Source organism: Myodes glareolus, chromosome 7, assembly GCF_982192425.1.
Source record: "Myodes glareolus chromosome 7, mMyoGla1.1, whole genome shotgun sequence".
Classification (NCBI taxonomy): Eukaryota; Metazoa; Chordata; class Mammalia; order Rodentia; family Cricetidae; genus Myodes; species Myodes glareolus.
The window spans coordinates 80,985,558-81,006,529 of NC_142032.1; the positions used below are offsets into that span (position 1 = coordinate 80,985,558).

The 20,972-nt window shown below is 46.3% G+C and overlaps 1 protein-coding gene across 1 annotated transcript in view; it reads right to left on the reverse strand.

Annotated features, from left to right (window-relative positions):
* Positions 1–235: 235 nt before the first annotated feature.
* Positions 236–20,972, reverse strand: part of Slc5a11 (solute carrier family 5 member 11) — a 56,618-nt gene continuing 35,881 nt past the window's right edge. The window contains exons 9-16 of the mRNA XM_087908480.1: positions 16,244–16,449; positions 13,930–14,065; positions 9,611–9,718; positions 9,174–9,324; positions 6,156–6,324; positions 3,775–3,990; positions 2,996–3,164; positions 236–1,234 (exon numbers count right to left, since the gene is read on the reverse strand). Of these exons, the coding sequence (XP_087764606.1) occupies positions 1,032–1,234; positions 2,996–3,164; positions 3,775–3,990; positions 6,156–6,324; positions 9,174–9,324; positions 9,611–9,718; positions 13,930–14,065; positions 16,244–16,449 (1,358 nt within the window). The 3' untranslated portion in view covers positions 236–1,031. The remainder of the gene's footprint in view (positions 1,235–2,995; positions 3,165–3,774; positions 3,991–6,155; positions 6,325–9,173; positions 9,325–9,610; positions 9,719–13,929; positions 14,066–16,243; positions 16,450–20,972) is intronic.

Below are 20,972 nucleotides of genomic sequence, written 5' to 3' on the forward strand. Positions count from 1 at the left end.
TGGGATACCTCAGAGGTGGCATTGCTCTTAGCTGTCCACACAGCAAATGCCAATCTGAGCCATTCCATCAGAGCCCAGAAGAAAGAAGCTGCCAGAGAAGGGCTCCACACAGAATAAAGTCCTGGACATGATTGGTCCCCAACCAGTCAGAGGCTTTGTGCAGATGGATCCTTCTAACTGTCTGGTGGGAAGGCTATTCGTGTGGAATTAAGAAGCCAAATTTTCGAAGTCAGAATATTTTAGAAAGATTTATTTTTATTTATGTATGTGTGTATGTGTGTCCATGTGTATGTGTACATGCGTGTAACTACATGGAAGTGGCCACAAGAGAGTATTGGATCCCTGGAGCTGGAGTTGCTGGGAGACCCTGGGAACAAGCTGTGGTCCTCTGCAGGAGCAGCGAGGGCTCCTAACTTCTGAGCCATCTCTCCAGCCACTAAGCTGAAATTTGAGAAGTGCACACAGTTACCTCATTTTCTCATTTTTTTTCCCTTTTATATTTTATATTCATGTTGCCCAGGCTGGTTGCCATTAACCCTGAACTCCTGTTCCTTCTGCCTCTACCTCCCAGGTACTGGGAATTATAGGTGAACACCATTACTTAGGGGTTTTGTTGTTGTTGTTGTTGTTTGTTTGGGGAGGGTTGTCTTTGTTTTGTTTTGTTTGAGACAGAGTCTTGCCATGTAGCCCGAACTGGCCTCAAACTTGGAGTTCTAATTCAGGGGCTGGGATTCCAGGTATGTGCCACCACACAGTCCCTGGTTTTTAGCGCGTGAAGTGTCAGGGCACAGCACGGCACACAGGTGTGTTTCCCATAAAGTCTAAGCAGGAGCAAGTGCCACAGTGAGAGGAGCTCCGGGGCCAGCCGTTCCTTTCGAGAAGAGAATGCCGACTGGGTTGTCAGCAGCACCTCTGAAGCTTCATGGTAAACAAACGCAAGCTTCATTATCATTTTGTTTTCTATTGTTAAAAAAAAAATAACAGGGCGCTGAAAACACACAGAGAGCTTCGAGTCCAGGGCTCACCCTGCGTTAGGCAAAGTAGCCCCAGAGGAAGATGGCACAGCAGATGCACACCAGGCAATTGACGTCCAGCAGGGTCTTCACCAAGGGGTTTTCCTCCAAGGAAGCTATAACAGGTTCCACTTTGTTTGGGGGATCCTCTTTGTCCCTGGCCATTCCACAGAGCCACAGGATAGCCTTCAGCACCTTGGACTGCTTGGGGGTCACATCGTCTAGGAAGAACCCAGCAAAGGAAGGTCAAGAGGAGGAAGAGGATCGACAACGTGTGTTCATGAACTGAGACATGGAATCGCTGTTGTTGTGGGAGGCATAGTCAGCCTTCTGTACTTGGAGATCTAATTGAATGTTAATCAGGAGTACTCAGAGGAGTGCAGATCTTTTCATCATTCCTCCCTAACAATTCAGTGTAACAGCTACTTACACAGCACCGACCTCACATGGGATGTACAAGATGGTTCAAGTACACAGGATGTACATAGGATATATGCAAATACTGTGGCATTTGTGGGTGCACGTGTGTAGGGGTACACATGTGTTGCCTGCATGTGAACCAGAGGACAACCTCATGTCATTCTTCAGAAGGTGTCTTTCTTTTTTTTTTCTTTTTTTTTTTCCTTTTGCCTGGCTCGACCTTCCAGGTGCTGGGATTACAAGCACATGCCACCATGAGCCTGCTGCTTTTTTCTTAACATGAGTTTGGGGGATCAAATTCAGATCTTCATGCTTTCAAGGCAAGCACAGCTGTCTTGCCAGCCCCTACTTTGCCATTTCATACAAGGGGCTTGAATATCTAGAGATTTTAAGTACCCTTGTGGGTCCTGGGATCAGTTTCTTTCAGACACTGAGGAACGGCTATATCCATTAGTACCTTAAGTCTGGAAGAGTATCACTGCCTTCAGATGAAGAAATCCAGGCTAACACTAACTTTAGCAAAGCCACATAGCAGGTCAGTAGTGACTGAGGTGGGCTTAGGACCCAGCTCTGCTTCCCCTCTGTATCACAATGTCTTCCAGGAGGATGAAGGACTTGGGATGCTTTTGTGAAATTCTGTTTCTCTGTGTGCAGCCTGGGCTTACAGGAATCTGGGCAGCTGAGTCAGGGGAAGCCAGTTAACACATTGAATATTGTGACAGTCTCTTCACCTCTATGAAGAAATATGCTCACCTCAGGTTTTAAAACATGTGACCTGGTGAGTCTTAGCACTTTAGACTTTGCTATAAGGGACAACATCTAAATTATTCTTGTACATTACACATGACACTTCTGCTGGCCACAAGCAGCTAACCTAAAAATTAGGACTGTTTCTAAGACATGACTAGCCGTGTTTTAAAAATTAAATATTATATATATATATATATATATATATATATATATATATATATATATATATGTGTATATATATAATATGATCTGGAGTTTCCTGTTTTCCAGGCTGAATGACCGAGCATGTGTGAGACCCTTGATTCAATCCCTAGCACTGGGGGGAAAAAAGGCTCAAGAAAAAATATCCATGGAGTTTCTTACCTTGAGTTGACATAGGTTAGTATCCATGGTATTTTTTAATGGTAATCAAATCTTCATACCATGGAGATAGCTTTGCCGCATCAACATGGAAGCCTGGTGTCCCCGATTTTCCCATTGTTCAAGAGATGGAAATTTAGAAATCTCATGTGAAATCTCCAATAAAATGTTAACTCATATTTTATAAAGTGAGCTAAACTGAAATAAGTGATTTTAAGATTGCGGTGGGGCTGCAGCTTATGGTATAGCCTTGCATGAAGTCTTGCTAGGCTGTAGGTGTACTGTTTGTGTGTCTCTGGAGAGACCCATCTGGTAGGCAGGGAAGGCATCAGAGCCAGGGGTTGCTGGATTTCAAAGCCTTTCCCCTTTTCTGGATGGTGATCTAGCAGAATCTTCCCTGAATGCATAATGTTTCAGAAGCTCACCTATACCCGAGACCAGAAACAACTCACCGCTATGGGCTTTGCTCTTAGTCTCTTCAACTGTCTCCAACTGGATGCTGGTGCTGGTGGCCTCTGTAGTCCCATTCAGAGGAAGGGTCGGAGACAGGGGGGTTGCAGGTGGCACTGGGTCCTTCTGGACCACAGGGTCATGACGAGTAAACCAAGTCAGACGGCTGACCTGAGAAACAGAGGTAACTCTGAGACACAGATGGAAGCTGCGTTTTTTTTTTTTTCTTCCCTTCTCCTGACCCAGCATCCACCTCAGCCTTCATGTTGGACACTGCTCATAGTGCCTTCCCCTCCAAGCAGCATCAATTCCCTCCACTCCTCAGAGTCCATGGCTGTACCTCTTGTTGCTCCTCTGCCCTCTGATAGCTTCCTCTCACTGGTGTCTAACTGCCAGGCCCTAGGGTACTGTGTGAGTCACCAGACTGGCCCTTCAGTTCAGCCCTTCTTCTGGTTCAAGGACAAGGTTGCACATGAGCTGATTGGAGCTGCTAAGAACCAGGATGAGGAATGCTTATGACTTTACTTAATGGTGTTAAAAAAAAAAGGGGGGGTTAGGGGAAGGGGCACAGCCCTCGGAACTCCTTGGCTCCCCGTGGGCTTGGGAATTGAAGCAGAAGTGAGAAATGGGGTCTGATGACCTTTTCTGAGTTCTGCATCGATGTGTCCCCAAAGTCCCACTCTGGACTTTCTGAACATTCAATTGTCTTGTTTAAACCCGGAGTCCCTGTTCTGTCACTTTTGATGAGTCTCAGAGGCGATGCCCGTCAACCCAAATGTACCATCTCTCTGGAGGGCGTCTCTGTGAAGCAGCTCACGGTGAACACAGTGATGAGGGTGGCAGAAGACAGAATCATGGAGAAGTAGAGATAGTGGACGTCCTTCACCACCGACGGCCGCTCATCGGGCTGGTCACACCGAGGCTGCACGTAGACAAAGTCCAGGACCAGCCTGACCAATCCTAACAGCAGACCCAAGACTAGACCTGAGAAGGCACCCTGCAAACCAGAGCAAAGCCATCTTAGGGACACCAAGGACAGCAAAACTTGAAGAAGCCATTTCAAGAGTCTGTCTTTCCCACGATGCTCACTCCGTTGCAAAGATTTGGAGCTATGTACCTGTTCATCTTCTACAAATACAGTCATCCTTTGGTATCATGAAGGATCCGTTCCCGGGCCCATAGATAGCAGAGTCCACAGTTGCCCATGTCCCTTGTATAGAACAGCATAATGTTTGCACATGGCCTGTGCATACCCACCTATATGCTCTGTTAGATTACATATAGTACCCAGTGCAATGTGAATATTATGTAAATAGTTGGTACATTATATTATTTAGAGCAGTGGTTCTCAACCTTCCTAACGCTGCGACCCTTTAATACAGTTCCTCATGTTGTGGTGACCCCCAACCATAAAATTATTCTCTTTGCTACTTCATAACTGTAATTTTGCTATTACGAATCTTAATGTAAATATCTGTTTACTGGAGGTCTTGGGCAACCCCTGTGAAAGGATCATTCAACTCCCAAAGGGGTCATGACCCATAGGTTGAGAACCATTGATTTAGAGGTTACCATCAGGGAAAAAACTCTGTACTTGCTCAGGAGGAACATGGCTTTTTTTCTTTTTTTCTCTCTAAATATTTTCATTCTGCTGTTGGTTGAGTCCGGTTGAGCTTACAGCAGATGTCGATGCCCAACTAGAGTGAACTGATTACACTTGGCACACTCATTCCCTTCTACTCTGGCTTCTCTATCAATGGCAAGAGTGTGTCATGAAGCCGAGTATGGTGGTTAAAATCAGTGACACCCATGCTCAGGCGTGAAGATTGTGAGTTTGAGGCCAACCTGAGTGTAATGGTTAGTTTTGTCAACTTGAGCCTGAGAAAGGAGGCTCAGTGAGGGACTGTCTTGACCAGGTTTGTTGGTGGGCCTGCCTGGGGAAGGATTGTCTAGATGTAGAAAGACTCAGCCTGAAAGTGCAGCGTTATTCTCTGCCCTGGGGTCCTGGGCTATGTTAGCCTGGCTAGTCCTGGGCTAGCTGAACACTCAGCATATTTGCATCACCCTCCCTGTGGTGGTTTGAAGGAAAATGGTCCACACAGGCTCAGAGGCATTGACACTATTGGGAGGTGTGGCCTTGTTAGAGGAAGTGTGTAATGGGGATGGGCTTTGAGGTCTCAGGTGCTCAAGCCAGGCCTAGTGTCTTCCTGCTGCCTGTAGATCCAGATGTAGAACTCCCAGCTACCTCTCCAGCGCCATGTCTGCCTGTGTGCGGCCATACTTCCCGCCATGATGACAATGAACTAAACCTTTGAACTGTAAGCCAGCCCCAATGAAATGTTTTCCTTGATAAGAGTTGCTATGTTGAGCTGGGCAGTGGTGGCGCACACCTTTAATCCCAGCACTCAGGAGGCAGAAGCAGGCAGATCTTTGTGAGTTCGAGGCCAGCCTGATCTACAAGAGCTAGTTCCAGGACAGGCTCCAAAGCTGCAGAGAAACCCTGTCTCGAAAAACCAAAATAAATAAATAAATATGCTGTGTCATGGTGTCTCTTCACAGCAGCAGAAAACCTCAGACACTCCCAGCTCTGGACTGGATGGGATATGAGGATATAACGTGACTGCCTGCTTCAAGTTCTTGCTACCTTGACCGTACCATAGTAACGAACTATGACCTGGAACTGCGGGCTCATAGAGACTCTTTCTCCTCTACGTCGCTTTTTGTCAGGATGTTTTAACACAGAAACAGACATGTGCCACACAGGAAGGCCCTGACTCAAACACATGAAGACACATCTGAGAACTCCCCTCATATCTTTTTAAGGCCTGATGGCCCCTTCCTATGTCTTCCCATACGGAACTCACTCTCCCTGGTGACACCCAAATGTAGCCCACACAGGCAGATCCCAGCCAGACCATTCCCTGCCATTTCTCCCAGTGCTCACGGGTGGTACCTGGGTATTATGTTGCCAATCCAGATTTACCTTAAAATGATTTAACTTTATTTTATGTGCATTGGTATGAAGGTATCAGATCCCCTGGAACTAGAGTTATAGACAGTTGTGAGCTGCCGTCTGGGTGCTGAGAGAATAGAACCCAGGTTCCCTGGAAGAACAGTCACTACTCCCAACTGCTGAGCCATCTCACCAGATCCCGGATTTACCTTTTCACTGGTACGCTTCCAGAAACATCCCATAATGAAGACCACAGCCACCGGCGGCTGCAGGTAAGAGCTGATGGCTTGGATATAGATGAAAAGTTGACCTCCCTGGCTGGCCTGCACCACGGGGATCCAGAGGATGGAGACCACCACCAGTGCAAACACAAACACCCTGTGAGGAGAGAGAGCAACGCGTCTGTCTCCTCTGAACACCTGCTTTCCTCCCTTGATCATGCAGCTTCACTGAGCCATAGTTACATGAGCTCCGTCCCTCCTAAACGTATGATACTGTGCCCTTCACTGAATTTGCAGTCATGCGACCCAAATGACTGTCAACATTGAGCACACCCCTCATGCCAAATGTTCCCCATTGATACTTTATGCCTGCTGCCCCTGAGTAGTCATGAATGTGCTTGTTCCCTCCATGCTCGCCTTTCCCGGAGCTCCCTACAAATGCTCTCTGCCATACGGACTGTGGCCTTCAGCTGCTCACTCGGCTGCATATTGGTCTTTGAGGTCCATATCAGGGGTCACACACATCCATATTTCATACTCCCTTCCTTTCTGAGACAGGGACTCCCTGTGTAACTCAGGCTGACCTTAAATATATGATCCTCCTGTCTCATCCTCTCAAGGGCTGGGAATACATGTGTGTTCTAACTCACCGGGATATTTCATTGAGTTTTTAAAAAGTTATTGGAGCTGGGGAGATGGCCTGGTGGTTAAAAGCTCTGGCCGCTCTTCCAGGCAAAACAGTCGTACACAGTAAATAAATATTTAAAATTCTTAATTTGGGCCAGGCAGTGGAGGTGCACACCTTTAATCTCAGCACTCAGGAGGCAGAGGCAGGGAGATCTCTTTGAGTTTGAAGCCAGCCTGGTCTACAAAGTGAGTTCCTGGACTGCCAGAGCTGTTACACAGAGAAACCCTGTCTGAAAAAAAAAATCTTAATTTGTAAGGAGCATTCAGGGTGGATGACCCTCACACGGAGGTCAGAGAACTTATGGGAATTGGTTCTCTTCTTCCCCCATGTGGTACTTGAGTATCAAACGCAGGTCATCAAGCTTGATTGTAAGCATCCTTACCAGTTGAGCCATCTCACCTGACCATTTCATTGCTTCTGAAAAGTGTATCACGAACACACCACTTCTTCCCATTGATTGTCTTTCACCAGTTGATGACAGAATTCCTGCACCCTTCTTTGCAATAGTAAACTACTTCTATAAACATCTGGATACAGTAAACTACTTCTATAAACATCTGGATACAGTAAACTACTATAAACATCTGGATACAGTAAACTACTTCTATAAACATCTGGATACAGTAAACTACTTCTATAGACATCTGGATACAGTAAACTACTATAAACATCTGGATACAGTAAACTACTTCTATAAACATCTGGATACAGTAAACTACTTCTATAAACATCTGGATACAGTAAACTACTTCTATAAACATCTGGGTGCAGTAAACTACTGTAAACATCTGGATACAACAAACTACTTCTGTAAACATCTGGATACAGCAAACTACTTCTATAAACATCTGGGTATAGGTCTTTGAAACATACACTCTCATTTCTAGGAATGGAAACTGTTGAACCATGTAGTAAGTTTATGCTTTGTGTTTTAAGAAGCGGTGGAATTGTTTTTAAATAGGACCATTCATAATTTCATCTGTACTATATAGGAGTTCTAGTCTCTCCCCTTTCTTGTCTCTTTTTGTTTAAAATTTTGTTTTGTTTTGTTTTGAGACAGGGCTTCACTATGTAACTCAGACCAGTCTAGAAGGCAGGCACACACCTTTAATCACAGCACTTCGGAGGCAGAGGCTGGCGGATTTCTGGATCTCTGAGTTCAAGGCCAGCCTGGTCTACAAGATCTAGTTTCAGGACAGGCCCCAAAGCTATAGAGAAACCCTGTCTCAAAACAAAACAAAACAAAACAAAAACCCAAAAAATAAAAAACAAACAAAAAAAAACAAAACAAAAACATGAGGACAGCTAGAACTTGCTATGTGGTCCAGGCTGGTCTCACACTCAAGGTCTTTCTGCATCAGCTTTCCAAGAGCGGGGGCAATAGGCATGCACCACTACGCCTGGCTGCTACTGGCATTCTAGTGGGATGAAGTGATATCTCATATAATAAATGATGCTGAGAATCTTGTCCCAGGCTCATAGTCATTTCTATATCTTCATTAGTGAGATGTTCATTCAGCTGTTTTGGTGGTTGGTCATACTATATTCCAAGAATTCTTTATAGTTTGTAGATTACACATTCTTAAGCATGTAATGTGACTTGCAAATATTCTCTCCAGTCTGCGACTTATCTTTATGTCTCTTTAATGGTGCTTTTCAAGTGATCAAGTACAGCGCATCTGGCTTTTCTTTAGTGGGTTAACATTCAGGGTCATGTCTAAGTCCTCTCTCTCTCTGACCCATGACTGAGACTTCTCTCTACATGGATCTTTTTGTGTGGCAGGACCCCAAGGAGCAGCTTGTTTGTGTCTATTTTCCATTACATTTTCATGACGCTCACTTCTGCTTTCCTACTAGACTTCAGGGCTTTGTGGGAGTCTTGGAATAGAAATCACCATCCCCCAGTCTTATCCAGCTACTCCCTACCACCCCCAGATCGCAACCCAGATTGATGCTTCCCGTCTGAAAGTCTAGGTCCCCTGATTCCCAGTCGGAAAACTCATCAGGGCTTTACGCATCTACTTGACTTCTTCCCTACCTCTAGCATCGTGCCTACAGGTGCACATCTTTTGGTGCTGTGCTCCAGTACTGGAGGACTGTTTTTAAATGCTGAAGCATCTTTAGGTAGTGTTTTAAGTACTGGAACACAGCAGGTGTTCACAGAGCGTCTCCTGAATGAGCGACTAACTCATGCAGCATCAACGGCAGAGGCTGAGCAAGCTCGGGCACATTGGCTTTGCCTGTCTGTGAGTTCAGTTCCCTCTTTGCTAGGTATCTGGGCTTTTCGCTTTCCGAGTCCCTACTCTATATGGCCTTACCTGCCCACAATCATGAGCTCCCTTTCAGATGCCCGTGGCCGGATGTGGGTCCACAGGTCCATGGTGAAGATGGTGCTGGAACTGTTAAATATGGAGGTGAGGGAGGACATGAGAGCCGCCACCATCACAGCCATCATGAGCCCACGGAGTCCTGGGAGGCAGAAGGGAGGTCTATAGGCCTTGGGCTTTCTGTTGACAGCTTCTGCCTTCTCTTGTGACCCTGCCATCCCAGGCCTAAAGCTAGCTGATCCTGATGGCTCAGCTCTGAAGTAGACCCTCTGGTGGGATAGTCAGACAAGACTTTGTGGCCTCCCAAAATCTAGTCTTTGGGGTGCCCATAGCTCTTACATCTTGTCCCTACCTCAGATCAGCACCCAAACAATAGCCTCCTTTTTAGGTGGTTCAGGGGACTAAGTATAGGGGTGAGGGGACATTACCTGTGGGCAAAAGTTCCAGCACAAGTTTGGGATATGCGATGTCTGAACAGCCAGAGGGATTGCTACAGACCTGCTGGCAGATGTCAGGATGAGCACAGGCCACTTGATCTATGGAGGAAATGTAAGCCCAGAGTGAGGCAGACAGGCCCTGGGCCCAGGCCTGGCTACCGTGTGCCAGAACCAGACCGGCACCCAAAGAAGGGTCTATGAGCCTAGAGCTGAGAGAAATAGAAAGGAGCTCAACCCCAAGCCCCTTCAGCTTTCTGGGCTCCTGGTGCCGGTCTGTAGAGCGGTGGGGGGAGGGGTGATGACATAACCATCTCGTAACATTAGCGTGGCTGTTCTCTGAAACTATCCTGCTAAGACACAGTTTCACACGATCAGAACGACAGGGCTGGCAAGGCTGACAACCCGTTCGATCCCCAGGGCCCATGTGGCCGAAGGAGAGAATTAAAGCCCACATGTTCTCTCTGACCTCTGCATGGGTTCCATGAGGCATGCACACACACATACATACCTCCACTTCACCACCCCCACCTCCACGCAGTTCAGAAGTAAAGAAAGGGCTAGCAAGCCCAGCAACCTTAGTCCGATCCTAATGTGCCACTTTATAGGAGAGAAGCGGCTCCTGCAAGTTGTCCTCTGACTTTACACAGGTGACAGGGCACACTGGCATACATATGTGCGCGCGCACGCGTGCGCACACACACACACACACACATACTAAAATAATTATTTAAAAATAAGGCAATGGAAAAAGAACATAACAATTGGCTGAGGTCATGCACATTAAAACTTCAGCGTCCAAGTATGATCACCCAGGACATAGCAACAACACATCACCTCTGCCATTGAACCCTATGGAGCCATGACACCTAACAGCCAGTCATAGCTGGAGCCCTCCCTCAGACTTCACCTTCTCAGCTGCCGCAGGGGGACAGGGACTCACACCTGCGGTGAAGTTCCTCCGTGATACTTTTGAAGAAACACTTAACTTTTTTCTTCTCGGTGTTGGATCTAGACCTCGGGGCTTTGTGCACAGCGGCTGTCCGCTCTACTGCTGCTGAGCTGCACCCCAGCCTTGTTGGTGCTTTCCCACCCCTCCTTCCCTGCCTCCCTCAGCTGCTCAGGGGGTTCAGGGGCCGCTGCTCAGTTTAGATTCAAGCTCACTGTGAGCTTCAAACTCTAAGTATCTCTTCTCTCTTTAAAAAAAAATTGTATTTTTAAATTATATGTCCATGCATGCATCTGTATATAAGCTTATGCTCATGAATGTCAGTGTTCACAGAGGCCAGCAAGGGTCCCAGCCTGGGTGCTGGGAACTGAACTCAGGTCCTCTGGAAGCACATTAGTAGCCACCTCTCCAGTCCCCTCTTTTCTCTCCCTATCTCTGATTTCTACCCACCCTGGTTTTCTCGTTGGTCTCCACAGTGTACCTTGCTGTGGCTAGGGTGTGGTTTGGATTCATGTGTTGGGAGTTTTGGTCCTTAATGTGGCAATATTGGGAGATGGTGGGCCCTTTAAGAGGTGGAGCTTAGTAGGAGGCCCTTAGGTCATTGGGATGTGTCCCTCAGAAGGGGTTAAGATTGGGCTCTGAAGATGGCTCAGTGAGTAAAATGTTTGCTGAACAAGCATGGGAACCTGAGTTGAGCTCCCAGCACCCATATGCAAAACGTGGCTCAGTGGCACACACTGGTAATGCCAGGGTAGGAGTAAGGGCTAGGGAAGCAGATGGGGCGATCGCTGGAGCTTGCTGGCCAGCCGTCCTAGCCAAATCAGTGAGCTTCAGGTTCTCTGGGAAACCCTGTCTTTACTAAAAATAAGGCAGTAGTTGAGGAAGACACACCATATCAACTTTTGGCCACCACATGTACATGCACACATATGTACGTGTGCCTGCACACATGCAAAATCATATGCACCATATGCCACATATATACGTGCCCCACCCACCCCTTAGAACAATCAAGAGCTTTTGAGGAAACCAGTGGATAAGAAAACACTCAACATTCTCACTGCTGGGGCACAGAAGCCTCTCGTTGCTGAAGTTCAAACCTGTGCGCTTTGTTCTGTTCTGGGGAGACTCCCCTTCTCCATGCAGACTGGGAAGGAGCAGGGTCCTCTCAGACAGTTAGTTCATCATTAACTATGAAGGGTTTTTCCTACTAAGGGTTTTCCTACCCTTCAAGTATGGGGCACGTGACTGGAGCAAAGTTTACAAATCGCGCCCAGTGAAGAACACGGTGTTCTTCCTGTGGTCTGTCCAGGATTGGGGAAGTGGCCTGTCGGTAAAGTGCTTACTCCACAGCATGAGGACGGAGCTGAGTGCCCAGCACCCATTAAAGCTGAGCACAGTGCAGGTCTGTAATCCAAGTGCCGAGGAGGTGGAGACAGGCGGATCCCTGGGACTCAGTACCCCCTAGTTTAGCTGAATCAGTGAGTACCACGGTCAGTAAAGCCATTTCACAAAGTAAAGTAGAGAGGGCTAGAGATCAACCGCTGCTGTGCACACGCGTCTTCACACACACACACACACACACACACACACACACACACACACACACAGATTGTTCACCTTGGTGAAATTAATTGGTTCAACTAAGTTTTAATTGACTCCAGAGACCCTGCGATAATTAACACACTCTTCAATAGCATTGCTACCTGTTAGTTAGCCAACTATGTATACATAACAAGTTCACTTGGCATAGAGTTCACTCCCACCCATCTTACAGATGAAGAAACAAAGGAAACAGAGGTTAAATGATGTACCTAAGGCCACATCGCTCCTGAGCGGCAGAGCTGAGTGAGGTTCAAGCATAGGCTGTCCAGAATGAAGCCCGCCATCAGCGCCTGTCTATCCGCAGGACCCTTAGCAGGTCTGCAGTCAATGTGGTCGCTTTAAACCACGTCTGGTGTTATCTCTCAGGCTTTACTCAGCAGCCGTGTGCTTTCCCTCAAGTCACCAAGAAGCCAAGACCTCAGGCTTTGCCCCCCTCGTGTTTTCCCAATGCTGTGTGCCCTCTGCATGGAGGAATGACCTGTGATCCCCATCCGGGCTGGAGGGGCAAGCTTTCAGAATTCAGCACCATGGTTGGTATCCTTCCCCCCAACTCCCCCTTAATTCTTCAAGATTCTAAGTGATTTAGACCTAAGTGGACTGGTTAATGAATGGTTACGCATCCTACTCTTTTATTTTGGCTTTTCGAGACAGGGTTTCTCTGTATAGTCCTGGCTGTCCTGGAACTTACTCTGTAGACCAGGCTGGCCTCTAACTCGTAGAGACCCACCTGCTTCTGCCTCTACTGGGATTAAAGGTGTGTGCACCACCTCCCGGCCATTCTATTCTTTCTTTGCATCTATAACTCAGTGGTTCTCAACCTTCCTAATGCTGTGACCCTTTAATATCGTTCCTCATGTTGTGGTGACCCCCGACCATACAATTATTTCATGTCTACTTCATAACTGTAACTTTGCTAATGTTATAAGTCATAATGACGCATACTCTGTTATGTGACACAGGTTGAGAACCACTGAGATAACTTGTAGGGATAAGGGAAGGGACAATGCTTTCTGGATTATGGTCTCCTTTGAGTTAGTAACAGCCTTGGTGCTTATGGAGGAATGCTCACTGTTTAAAAGAGAAACAGATTTGTTCTGTGTGGATCACCAGCTCCTGACACCAGAGACTCCGGGTCATACTACCCTCCTAAGTATTGTTTGTGCATATGTAGAAACCTCTTGTTTGCATTTGAAGAAAAATAGCTAGCCAAACATGGTGGCGCACACCGGTAATCCCAGCATTTGAGAGGCAGATGTGGGAGCATCGTAAGTCCAAGGCCAGCCTAGGCCATGTAAGATCCTGTCTCAAAAAGAAAAGTCTGTGTGTGTGTGTGTGTGAGTGTGTGTGTGTGTTCTTGCAGGATTATTTATGTCCCCTGTCACTGGAGGCGTTCCATCAGACCAAAGTTACTAGAGCAATGAGTTTTAACCCTAAAGCATGGGCACATGACTTCTTCTGTGGGAAAAAGCGTGCATGTGGAGCCACATAACCTTAGACTACTTTGTGGTTGGAAGAATACAGTGGCAGGCTCCCTGTAAGCATCTGCTCCCTCGTCTTGGAATACCAGTGGGTCTTGTGTGCCGAGTCAGTGCTGGACAGCAGTGTGAAGTCAGTAGACAGATGGGGAGACCCCCATCCAGCCACCAGGCCAAGCCTTTTGTCCTGTTCTTGTGGGACAGCGAGTGCCGCATTTAGCACATTTCCTAGAGCTGAGACTTGCATACAGACAGGTGAGCGCTGCCCCCAACAGCCTCCTCACCTGGAAAGAGGACCCTGCTGACCATGCCGGGGAACACCATCAGGAAAAGGGGAAGCACTTTCAGGTACGCAGCCATCAGGGAGCCGCCTTTGGCATGAGACAGGTTCTTGGCAGCCAGACTCCGCTGAACGATCACCTGGAGCAGAGTGGAGGTGGAAGTTGAGAACGGTGTGGTTACTGGCCCTGTGTAGTTCACTGGTGGAACTGAGATCTGGGTCTGCCTACCTTCTTTATAGAAAAGCATTTCTCGCTGCTGTGAAGCAAAGGGCACGGTCAGCAAGACAAAACAGCAGCCTACAGAATGGAAAAGATCTTCACCAGCCCCATATTGGACAGAAGGCTGATCCCCAAAATATACAAAGAACTCAAGAAATTGGTCATCGAGAGAACAAATAATCCAATAAAAAATGGAGTATAGACCTAAACAGAGAACTCTCAACAGAGCAATCTAAAATGGCTGAAAGACACTTAAGGAAATGCTCAACCTCCTTAGTCATCAGAGAAATGCAAATCAAAACAACTATGAGATTCCATCTTACACCTGTAAGAATGGCCAAGATCAAAAACACTGATGACAACTTATCCTGGAGAGGTTGTAGGGTAAAGGGAACACTTCTGCATTGCTGGAGGGAGTGCAAACTGATACAGCCTCTTTGGATATCAGTATGGTAATTTCTCAGAAAATTAGGAAACAACCTTCCTCAAGACCCAGTAATACCACTTTTGGGTATGTACCCAAAGGATGCTCAACTGTATCACATGGAAATTGCTCTACTATGTTCATAACAGCACTGCTTGTCATAGCCAGAATTTGGAAACAACCTACATGCTCTTCAACTGAAGAATGGATAAGGAAAATGTAGTACATTTACACAATGGAGTACTACACAGCAGAAAAAAATGACATCTTGAATATTGCAGTCAAATGGATGGATCTAGAAAACATTACGTTGAGTGAGTGAGGTAACCCAGACCCAGAAAGACAAATATCATATGTACTCACTCATAAGTGGCTTTTAAAGATAAAGCAAAGAAAAAGCAGCCTCCAGTTCACAACCCCAGAGAACCTAGACAACAAAGAGGACCCTAAGGGAGACATACATGGATCTAATCTACATGGGACATAGAAAAAGACAAGATCTTCTGGATAAATTGGGAACATGGGGACCATGGCAGAGAATTGAAGGGGAGGGGAAAAGAAGGGAGGAGAGCGGAGAAAAATATAGAGCTCAATAAAAAAAGAGAAGTGGGGGGCTGGAGAGATGGCTCAGAGGTTAAGAGCACTGACTGCTCTTCCAGAGGTCCTGAGTTCAATACCCAGCAACCACATGGTGGCTCACAACCATCTGTAATGAGATCTGGTGCCCTCTTCTGGCCTGCAGGCATACATGCAGACAGAACACTGTATACATAATAAATAAATAAAAATATTAAAAAAAGAGAAGTGGACAAATGCAAGGGTTTAACCCTATATATTTGATGTCTGGTTATCAACAGCGTCTGAATTTCCCCCATTTTCCCCACAGCCCCCACAAAGTCTGATACTTAAGGAGACCCAGGCCTGGAGTTGTAACTCAGAAACAGACCACTTGCCCAGCGTGTGCAAGGCTCTGGTGTCGATCCATGCAGCTCCCAGATAACAATAAGTAAATGCTGACAGGAAACATAAATCCAAGGGATTCGCCCATTCTTAACTCAAAAAAGCCCTGGTCGCAACTGGGACATCATCAGTCTGTGACCTTCAGATTCTAAAAATGATAAAATTGTGTAGCAGTTGGGTGGTTCTTCCCTTTTTTAACTTTGTGTGTGTGTGTGTGTGTGTGTGTGTGTGTGTCTGTGTGTGTAGGTTAGAGACCAACTTTGTTCAGGTCCCTCCTCAGCCACACTCTTTCTTGCAACCCTATTTTAAATTGCATTCCCCTCACTCAGACTTCTAAATGCTGATTTGTCAACTCTTGTCTCCCCCAGGCAGTAGCAGGGTAACTCAATCAGCTCCAGATTTCTCAAGCACCCAGAGGCGTGCCTGGGGTATTTGTTGAACAAATAATGTGCATTGCAAATCTTGAAATTTATCATCATCCATATGGTTGAGCTTATGACTGGTTAAGTTCCCCCTTTTGCAAAAATCAGCAGCTCCTGAATCGCCATTAGCATTTGTAAGAAGCAAAACAGCAGGCAGAGCAGAAGAGGGGGGTGGGGAGGATGAAGGAGATGGGGGGGGGGGGGGGGACAGAGGAACATACACAGCCAAATCATACCACTGAAGCCAGTGAGCCCAGCAAAGAAGCATCAGGGAGTCAGTCAGCTCCCCTACCTGATCTGTGCACCAGTACCAGAGAGACGGGACGGACATTCCAAATAGGATCCCAGGCCAGGGGAGGTCAGAGGTCACTGGGTCTCTGAAGATGTGGAAGGCGTCTTCTCGGGGCAGCCCACAGCTGCTGTTCTCACTCCGGTTACTAGCCAGGGCTGAGAAGTACTGGTCCTTCAGGCCTTCCATCCCACCGACAGCTGCAAAACCTAGGATGCAGAGGAAACCTAAGGTTGCCAGGAGCTCATGGAGCCTGTCGCAAGATGGAGCCAGATGACGGTCTAGTCGGAGCAGAGCTATTGAGGAACAATGTCCCCTTAAGGGCTCTTAACCTCTGTCCTTTTTCTCTTGTGCTTTTGACAGCTACTGTAGATGGTATCTCAGAACAATTTTTAAAATGAAATTTAGTTATTTACTAGCAGAGACTTGGGTGTATCCATGTGCACAGGCCACAGTGTGTGTCAAGGTTAGATCTGAGGGCGACTTGTGGGAGCCGGTGCTCCTTCCACTGTGTGAATTCCAGGGATTGAGCTCAGGTCATCAGGCTTGGCGGCAAATATCTTTACCCATTGACTCATCTCACGGGCCCTGACTATCAGCTCTAAATACATACTACAAAGTACAGAGTGTAGGAGCAGCCATGATGTGAACAGATCACCCAAAGGAAGTTCTGTACTTCCAACCATCATCACCTGCCAGAGGAGGACTCAGCCATAGATAAGTTTAATGGAGGCCTGAGTCTCAGTAGTTTACCCTGAAGCAATACCTGGTTGCAGGAAGACCCACAAACTGAGATTACCTGAGCATCACCCAAAAACAGACCATCCAAAGGAAATGCCTAACGTTCCAACCGCTGTAGATAGGACCACCTGCCAGCACACACTCACCAGGACACTCCTAGACAAATGTCAGCCAATCAGGAGTCCTGAACCTTAGAAACCCCTCAGCCCCACCTTTACTACTGTAAAAACCCAACTCTAACTGAGCTCGGGCTCTCCGTTTATTCCGATACGTTGGACATGTGGAGAGACCGAGTTTGCAAACTTGCATAAAATAAAGGCTCTTTGTTTTTACATATGGGGCTTGGTCTGCTTGTTAGCTTTTGGAGGACTTCACGGATTTGGACATAACACAGAGGAGTGTGTGTGTGTGTGTGTGTGTGTGTGTGTAGAAAGCAATCATCAAACTACAAAAATGTGACACAATAATTTACCTGCTCCATTAAATAATTGGCCTAATAATAAACAATAAAATAGTAAGTCTTAGAATGGTTTAGTTATGAAGCTGCGAACACACACCACACACAGATGCCCACACTCACACAGGCATTAAAATAGCAGTGGATTGGGGACATGGCTCATGAAGACCTGAGTTTGGATCCCCAGCATCCACATAAAAGCTAGGCATGGTGGTGAACATCTGTAACCACACCACTGGGTTGGCAATAGAAGGGTTTGCTGGTCATCTAGTCTAGCCAATAGTTGAGTTACACGTACAGTGGAATATCCTGTCACAAAAAAAAGAAAGAAAAGAAAAGAAAAAGGAAAAAAGGTAGAAAGAAATTGAGGAAGACACCTAATATCAACGTCTGGCCTCCACAAATATACTCATAAGCAAGCACACCCATAGACATGTGCACATGTAACACACACATGCGCTCACGCACATGCATGCACACACATATACACAATCAACAACTCTAATGCATTTAAAAGAAACTTGGGGTATCTTTTGCAATCAAAGCCATAGGTCCTGCAAAGGTTGCTTTTGTGGGTGACCTACCTTTACAATTGGGAAATGGATAGAAATAGAAATAGGGTGTTTCTTTTATTTTATCTTTTTTTCCCCAGCCAAGTTCACAGGTGTCCTGATCTGGTCCATGGGCCTGAGGCTGGGGAAAGTGTCCTTTTGCCTCAGAACTTCTCAGCTATTCATCTGTCAGTATCACAAAAGGTGGCCTTAAGCAAGCAACTTCCTGCCTCTGCTGTCGCTTCCCCTGCTGTGGGTGGGGACTGCACAGCAGCTCCCTGAGGCCAGGGCATGGAAGAATGATGTAATTCCCACAAAATGCTTAGCATTGACTCTGCCACAACAGTTCTGAAAAACAGACTAGTAATGGCTACAGATCCTTTGTTCCTCTTCATTTGTTGAGAAGATTCAATATGGTTGGTTTTGGAAGGTGGAATTTGGGGAGGGGGTGCTTGCTTTGTTTGCTTCTCTGTAGGAGAAAAGGCATTGCTGTAAGCACGTCGGTAGGAATGACACCTATCCTCAGGATGTCTGCAGACAGGTGCACAAAGAACACGGAGAAAACAAAACCTAGCTATTAAATGTTAGATTTTTTGTTCATCTTCACTGCCCTGAAAAAATATTATTTTACTTCTGAATGATACATAATTACACATACTAATGGAAATAATACAATATTTTGATATGTATGTGTCCAGTATATAATGATTAAGCCAAGATAATTAAGCATGCCTATTATGTCAAAGAATTGTCATCTCTTTGTATTGGGGATTATTCAACAGCCTTTCTCCCAGCTATTTTGAAATATGTAATAAATTATTGCTTAACCATTATCAGCTGAAAAGTTATTTTGTGGTAGCAGTTGGGGCTGTGGTTTTTGTCAGTCACTTAAGACAGCCATGTAAAAAGCAAGTGAGGACTGGAGAGATGGTTCAGTAGTTAGGAGCACTTGCTGGTCTTCAAGAGGACCAGGGTTCGATACCCAGCACTCACAATCATCTCTAACTCCAGTCCCAGGGAATCCAGGGCCCTCTTTTGGCCTCAGCTGGTACTGCGCACGCACATGAACAGGCAAACATGCGAGCAAAACACCCAAACATATAAAAGAAATTAAAATTTTTTTTGAGAAGCAAGTGAGCTTGAATAGATAAAGCACAGCAAATATAACAGTTGGTATAGAATTAGAATAGGAGCTTCCTAACGCAACATGAATCACTTGGTGATCCCTGAAGAACAGACCATGGGCCAGAGGGATGGCTAGGGGCTGGGATTCTGTCTGATTTCTGAAGTGAGGACCCCAGCTCAGCAGATCGGCTGGGGGCTGGGATTCCTTTCATGAGCTCCAGGGTGATGCTGTGTTGCCATCCATGAAGTGCACTCTGAGTAGCAAGAGTGCAGATGCTGTCAGGGTACCAAACGAAGTTTCACCTTGACAAAGGATAAGGCTTTTGAACTTTAGTCTGTATCTACTCAACTCCTTTCCAGGTCATTTTTCCAGATCTTTAGACAGCCGATCATATCAGTAACTATAAATAATAATTTTGTCTCATTGATTTCAATAGATCTATCTTAGATAAGAATGTTCCTTTTCGATGGATATGGGAGCAGGGAAGTATATATCTCAACTAAGGGAACCATTTTAGGGTTTGCAAGAGACTTGATTCAGGAGGGGTTCCCAGGCCCAAGGAGAGGTCCCCAGATTGTTCCCTGGGCAGCAAAGAAGAGGGTGCCTGAACTGGTCTTGGCCCATAACCACACTGATGAATATTTTGCATATCACCATAGAACCTTCATCTGGCGATGGATGGAGATAGAGACAGAGACACATATTGGAGCACTGGACTTAACTCCCTAGGTCCAAATGAGAAGCAGAAGGAGGGAGAACGTGAGCAAGAAAGGCAGGACCAGAGGGAACCTTCATCTGATGATAGATGGAGATAGAGACGGAGACCCACATTGGAGCACTGGACTGAGCCTGCAAGGTCCAAATGAGGAGCAGAAGGAGGGAGACCATGAAAAAGGAAATCAGGACCACGAGGGGTGTGTTCACCCTCTGATACAAGGGGACTGATCGAATGAGAGCTCACCAAGGCCAGCTGGACTGGGACTGAACGAGCATGTGATCAAACCGGAGTCTCTGAATGTGGCTGACATGGGGGCTGACTGAGAAGCCACTGACAATGGCACTGGGTCTTGTTTTGTCTGCATGTACTGGCTTTTTGGGATCCTAGTCTGGTTGGATGCTCACCTTCCTAGACCTGGAGGGAGAGGGGAGGAACTTGAACTTCCCACAGGGCAGGAAACCCTGACTGCTCTTAGGACTGGAGAGGGAGGAGGAGAGGGAGTTGGGGGAATGGGAGGGTATGGGGAGGAGGGGAGGAAGTGGAAATTTTTATAAACAAATAAATAAATAAATTTGAAAAAAAAAAGAATGTTCCTTTTCCTAGGATGGCTTCTGATGTCAAGTGTTCTGGCTACTTCTTTAGACACTGGACTATTGAGGTTTTCTACTTTCTCTTGAATCAAATTTAATGTTATGCTCTGTATATGAGCAAAGCAAGGTGGCCGTCTCTCGCCCTGCTGTTTCCTGTCATCTGCCTGCTTCCTGGCTATAATGATGTAAACTTGTGTTCCACGGGGCCCTCCCCACAATAACAGACTGATATCTCTGAAACTGTGAGCCAGATTTGCGAAACAAATCTTTCCTGTTTCCAAGTTGTTCATGTCAGGCATTCTATTACAGCTATGAGGAAGCTAACACAGACGTTTAAAAAGAAACAAATTCTGAAGACGCAGACTCCATCACAGCAGAGATAATGCCCAAGGCATCCGAAGCTGAAGGTGAACAAAAGGCAACCAGAGAAGTCACTGAAAAATCTAAACTCCAGCTCAGCCCCTAACCAGATTGGCCCTTCTATTAGCAACTTGGCCAAAGAGCTATGCTCGTATTCAAACATAACTTCAAATTACCCCAATCTCTACT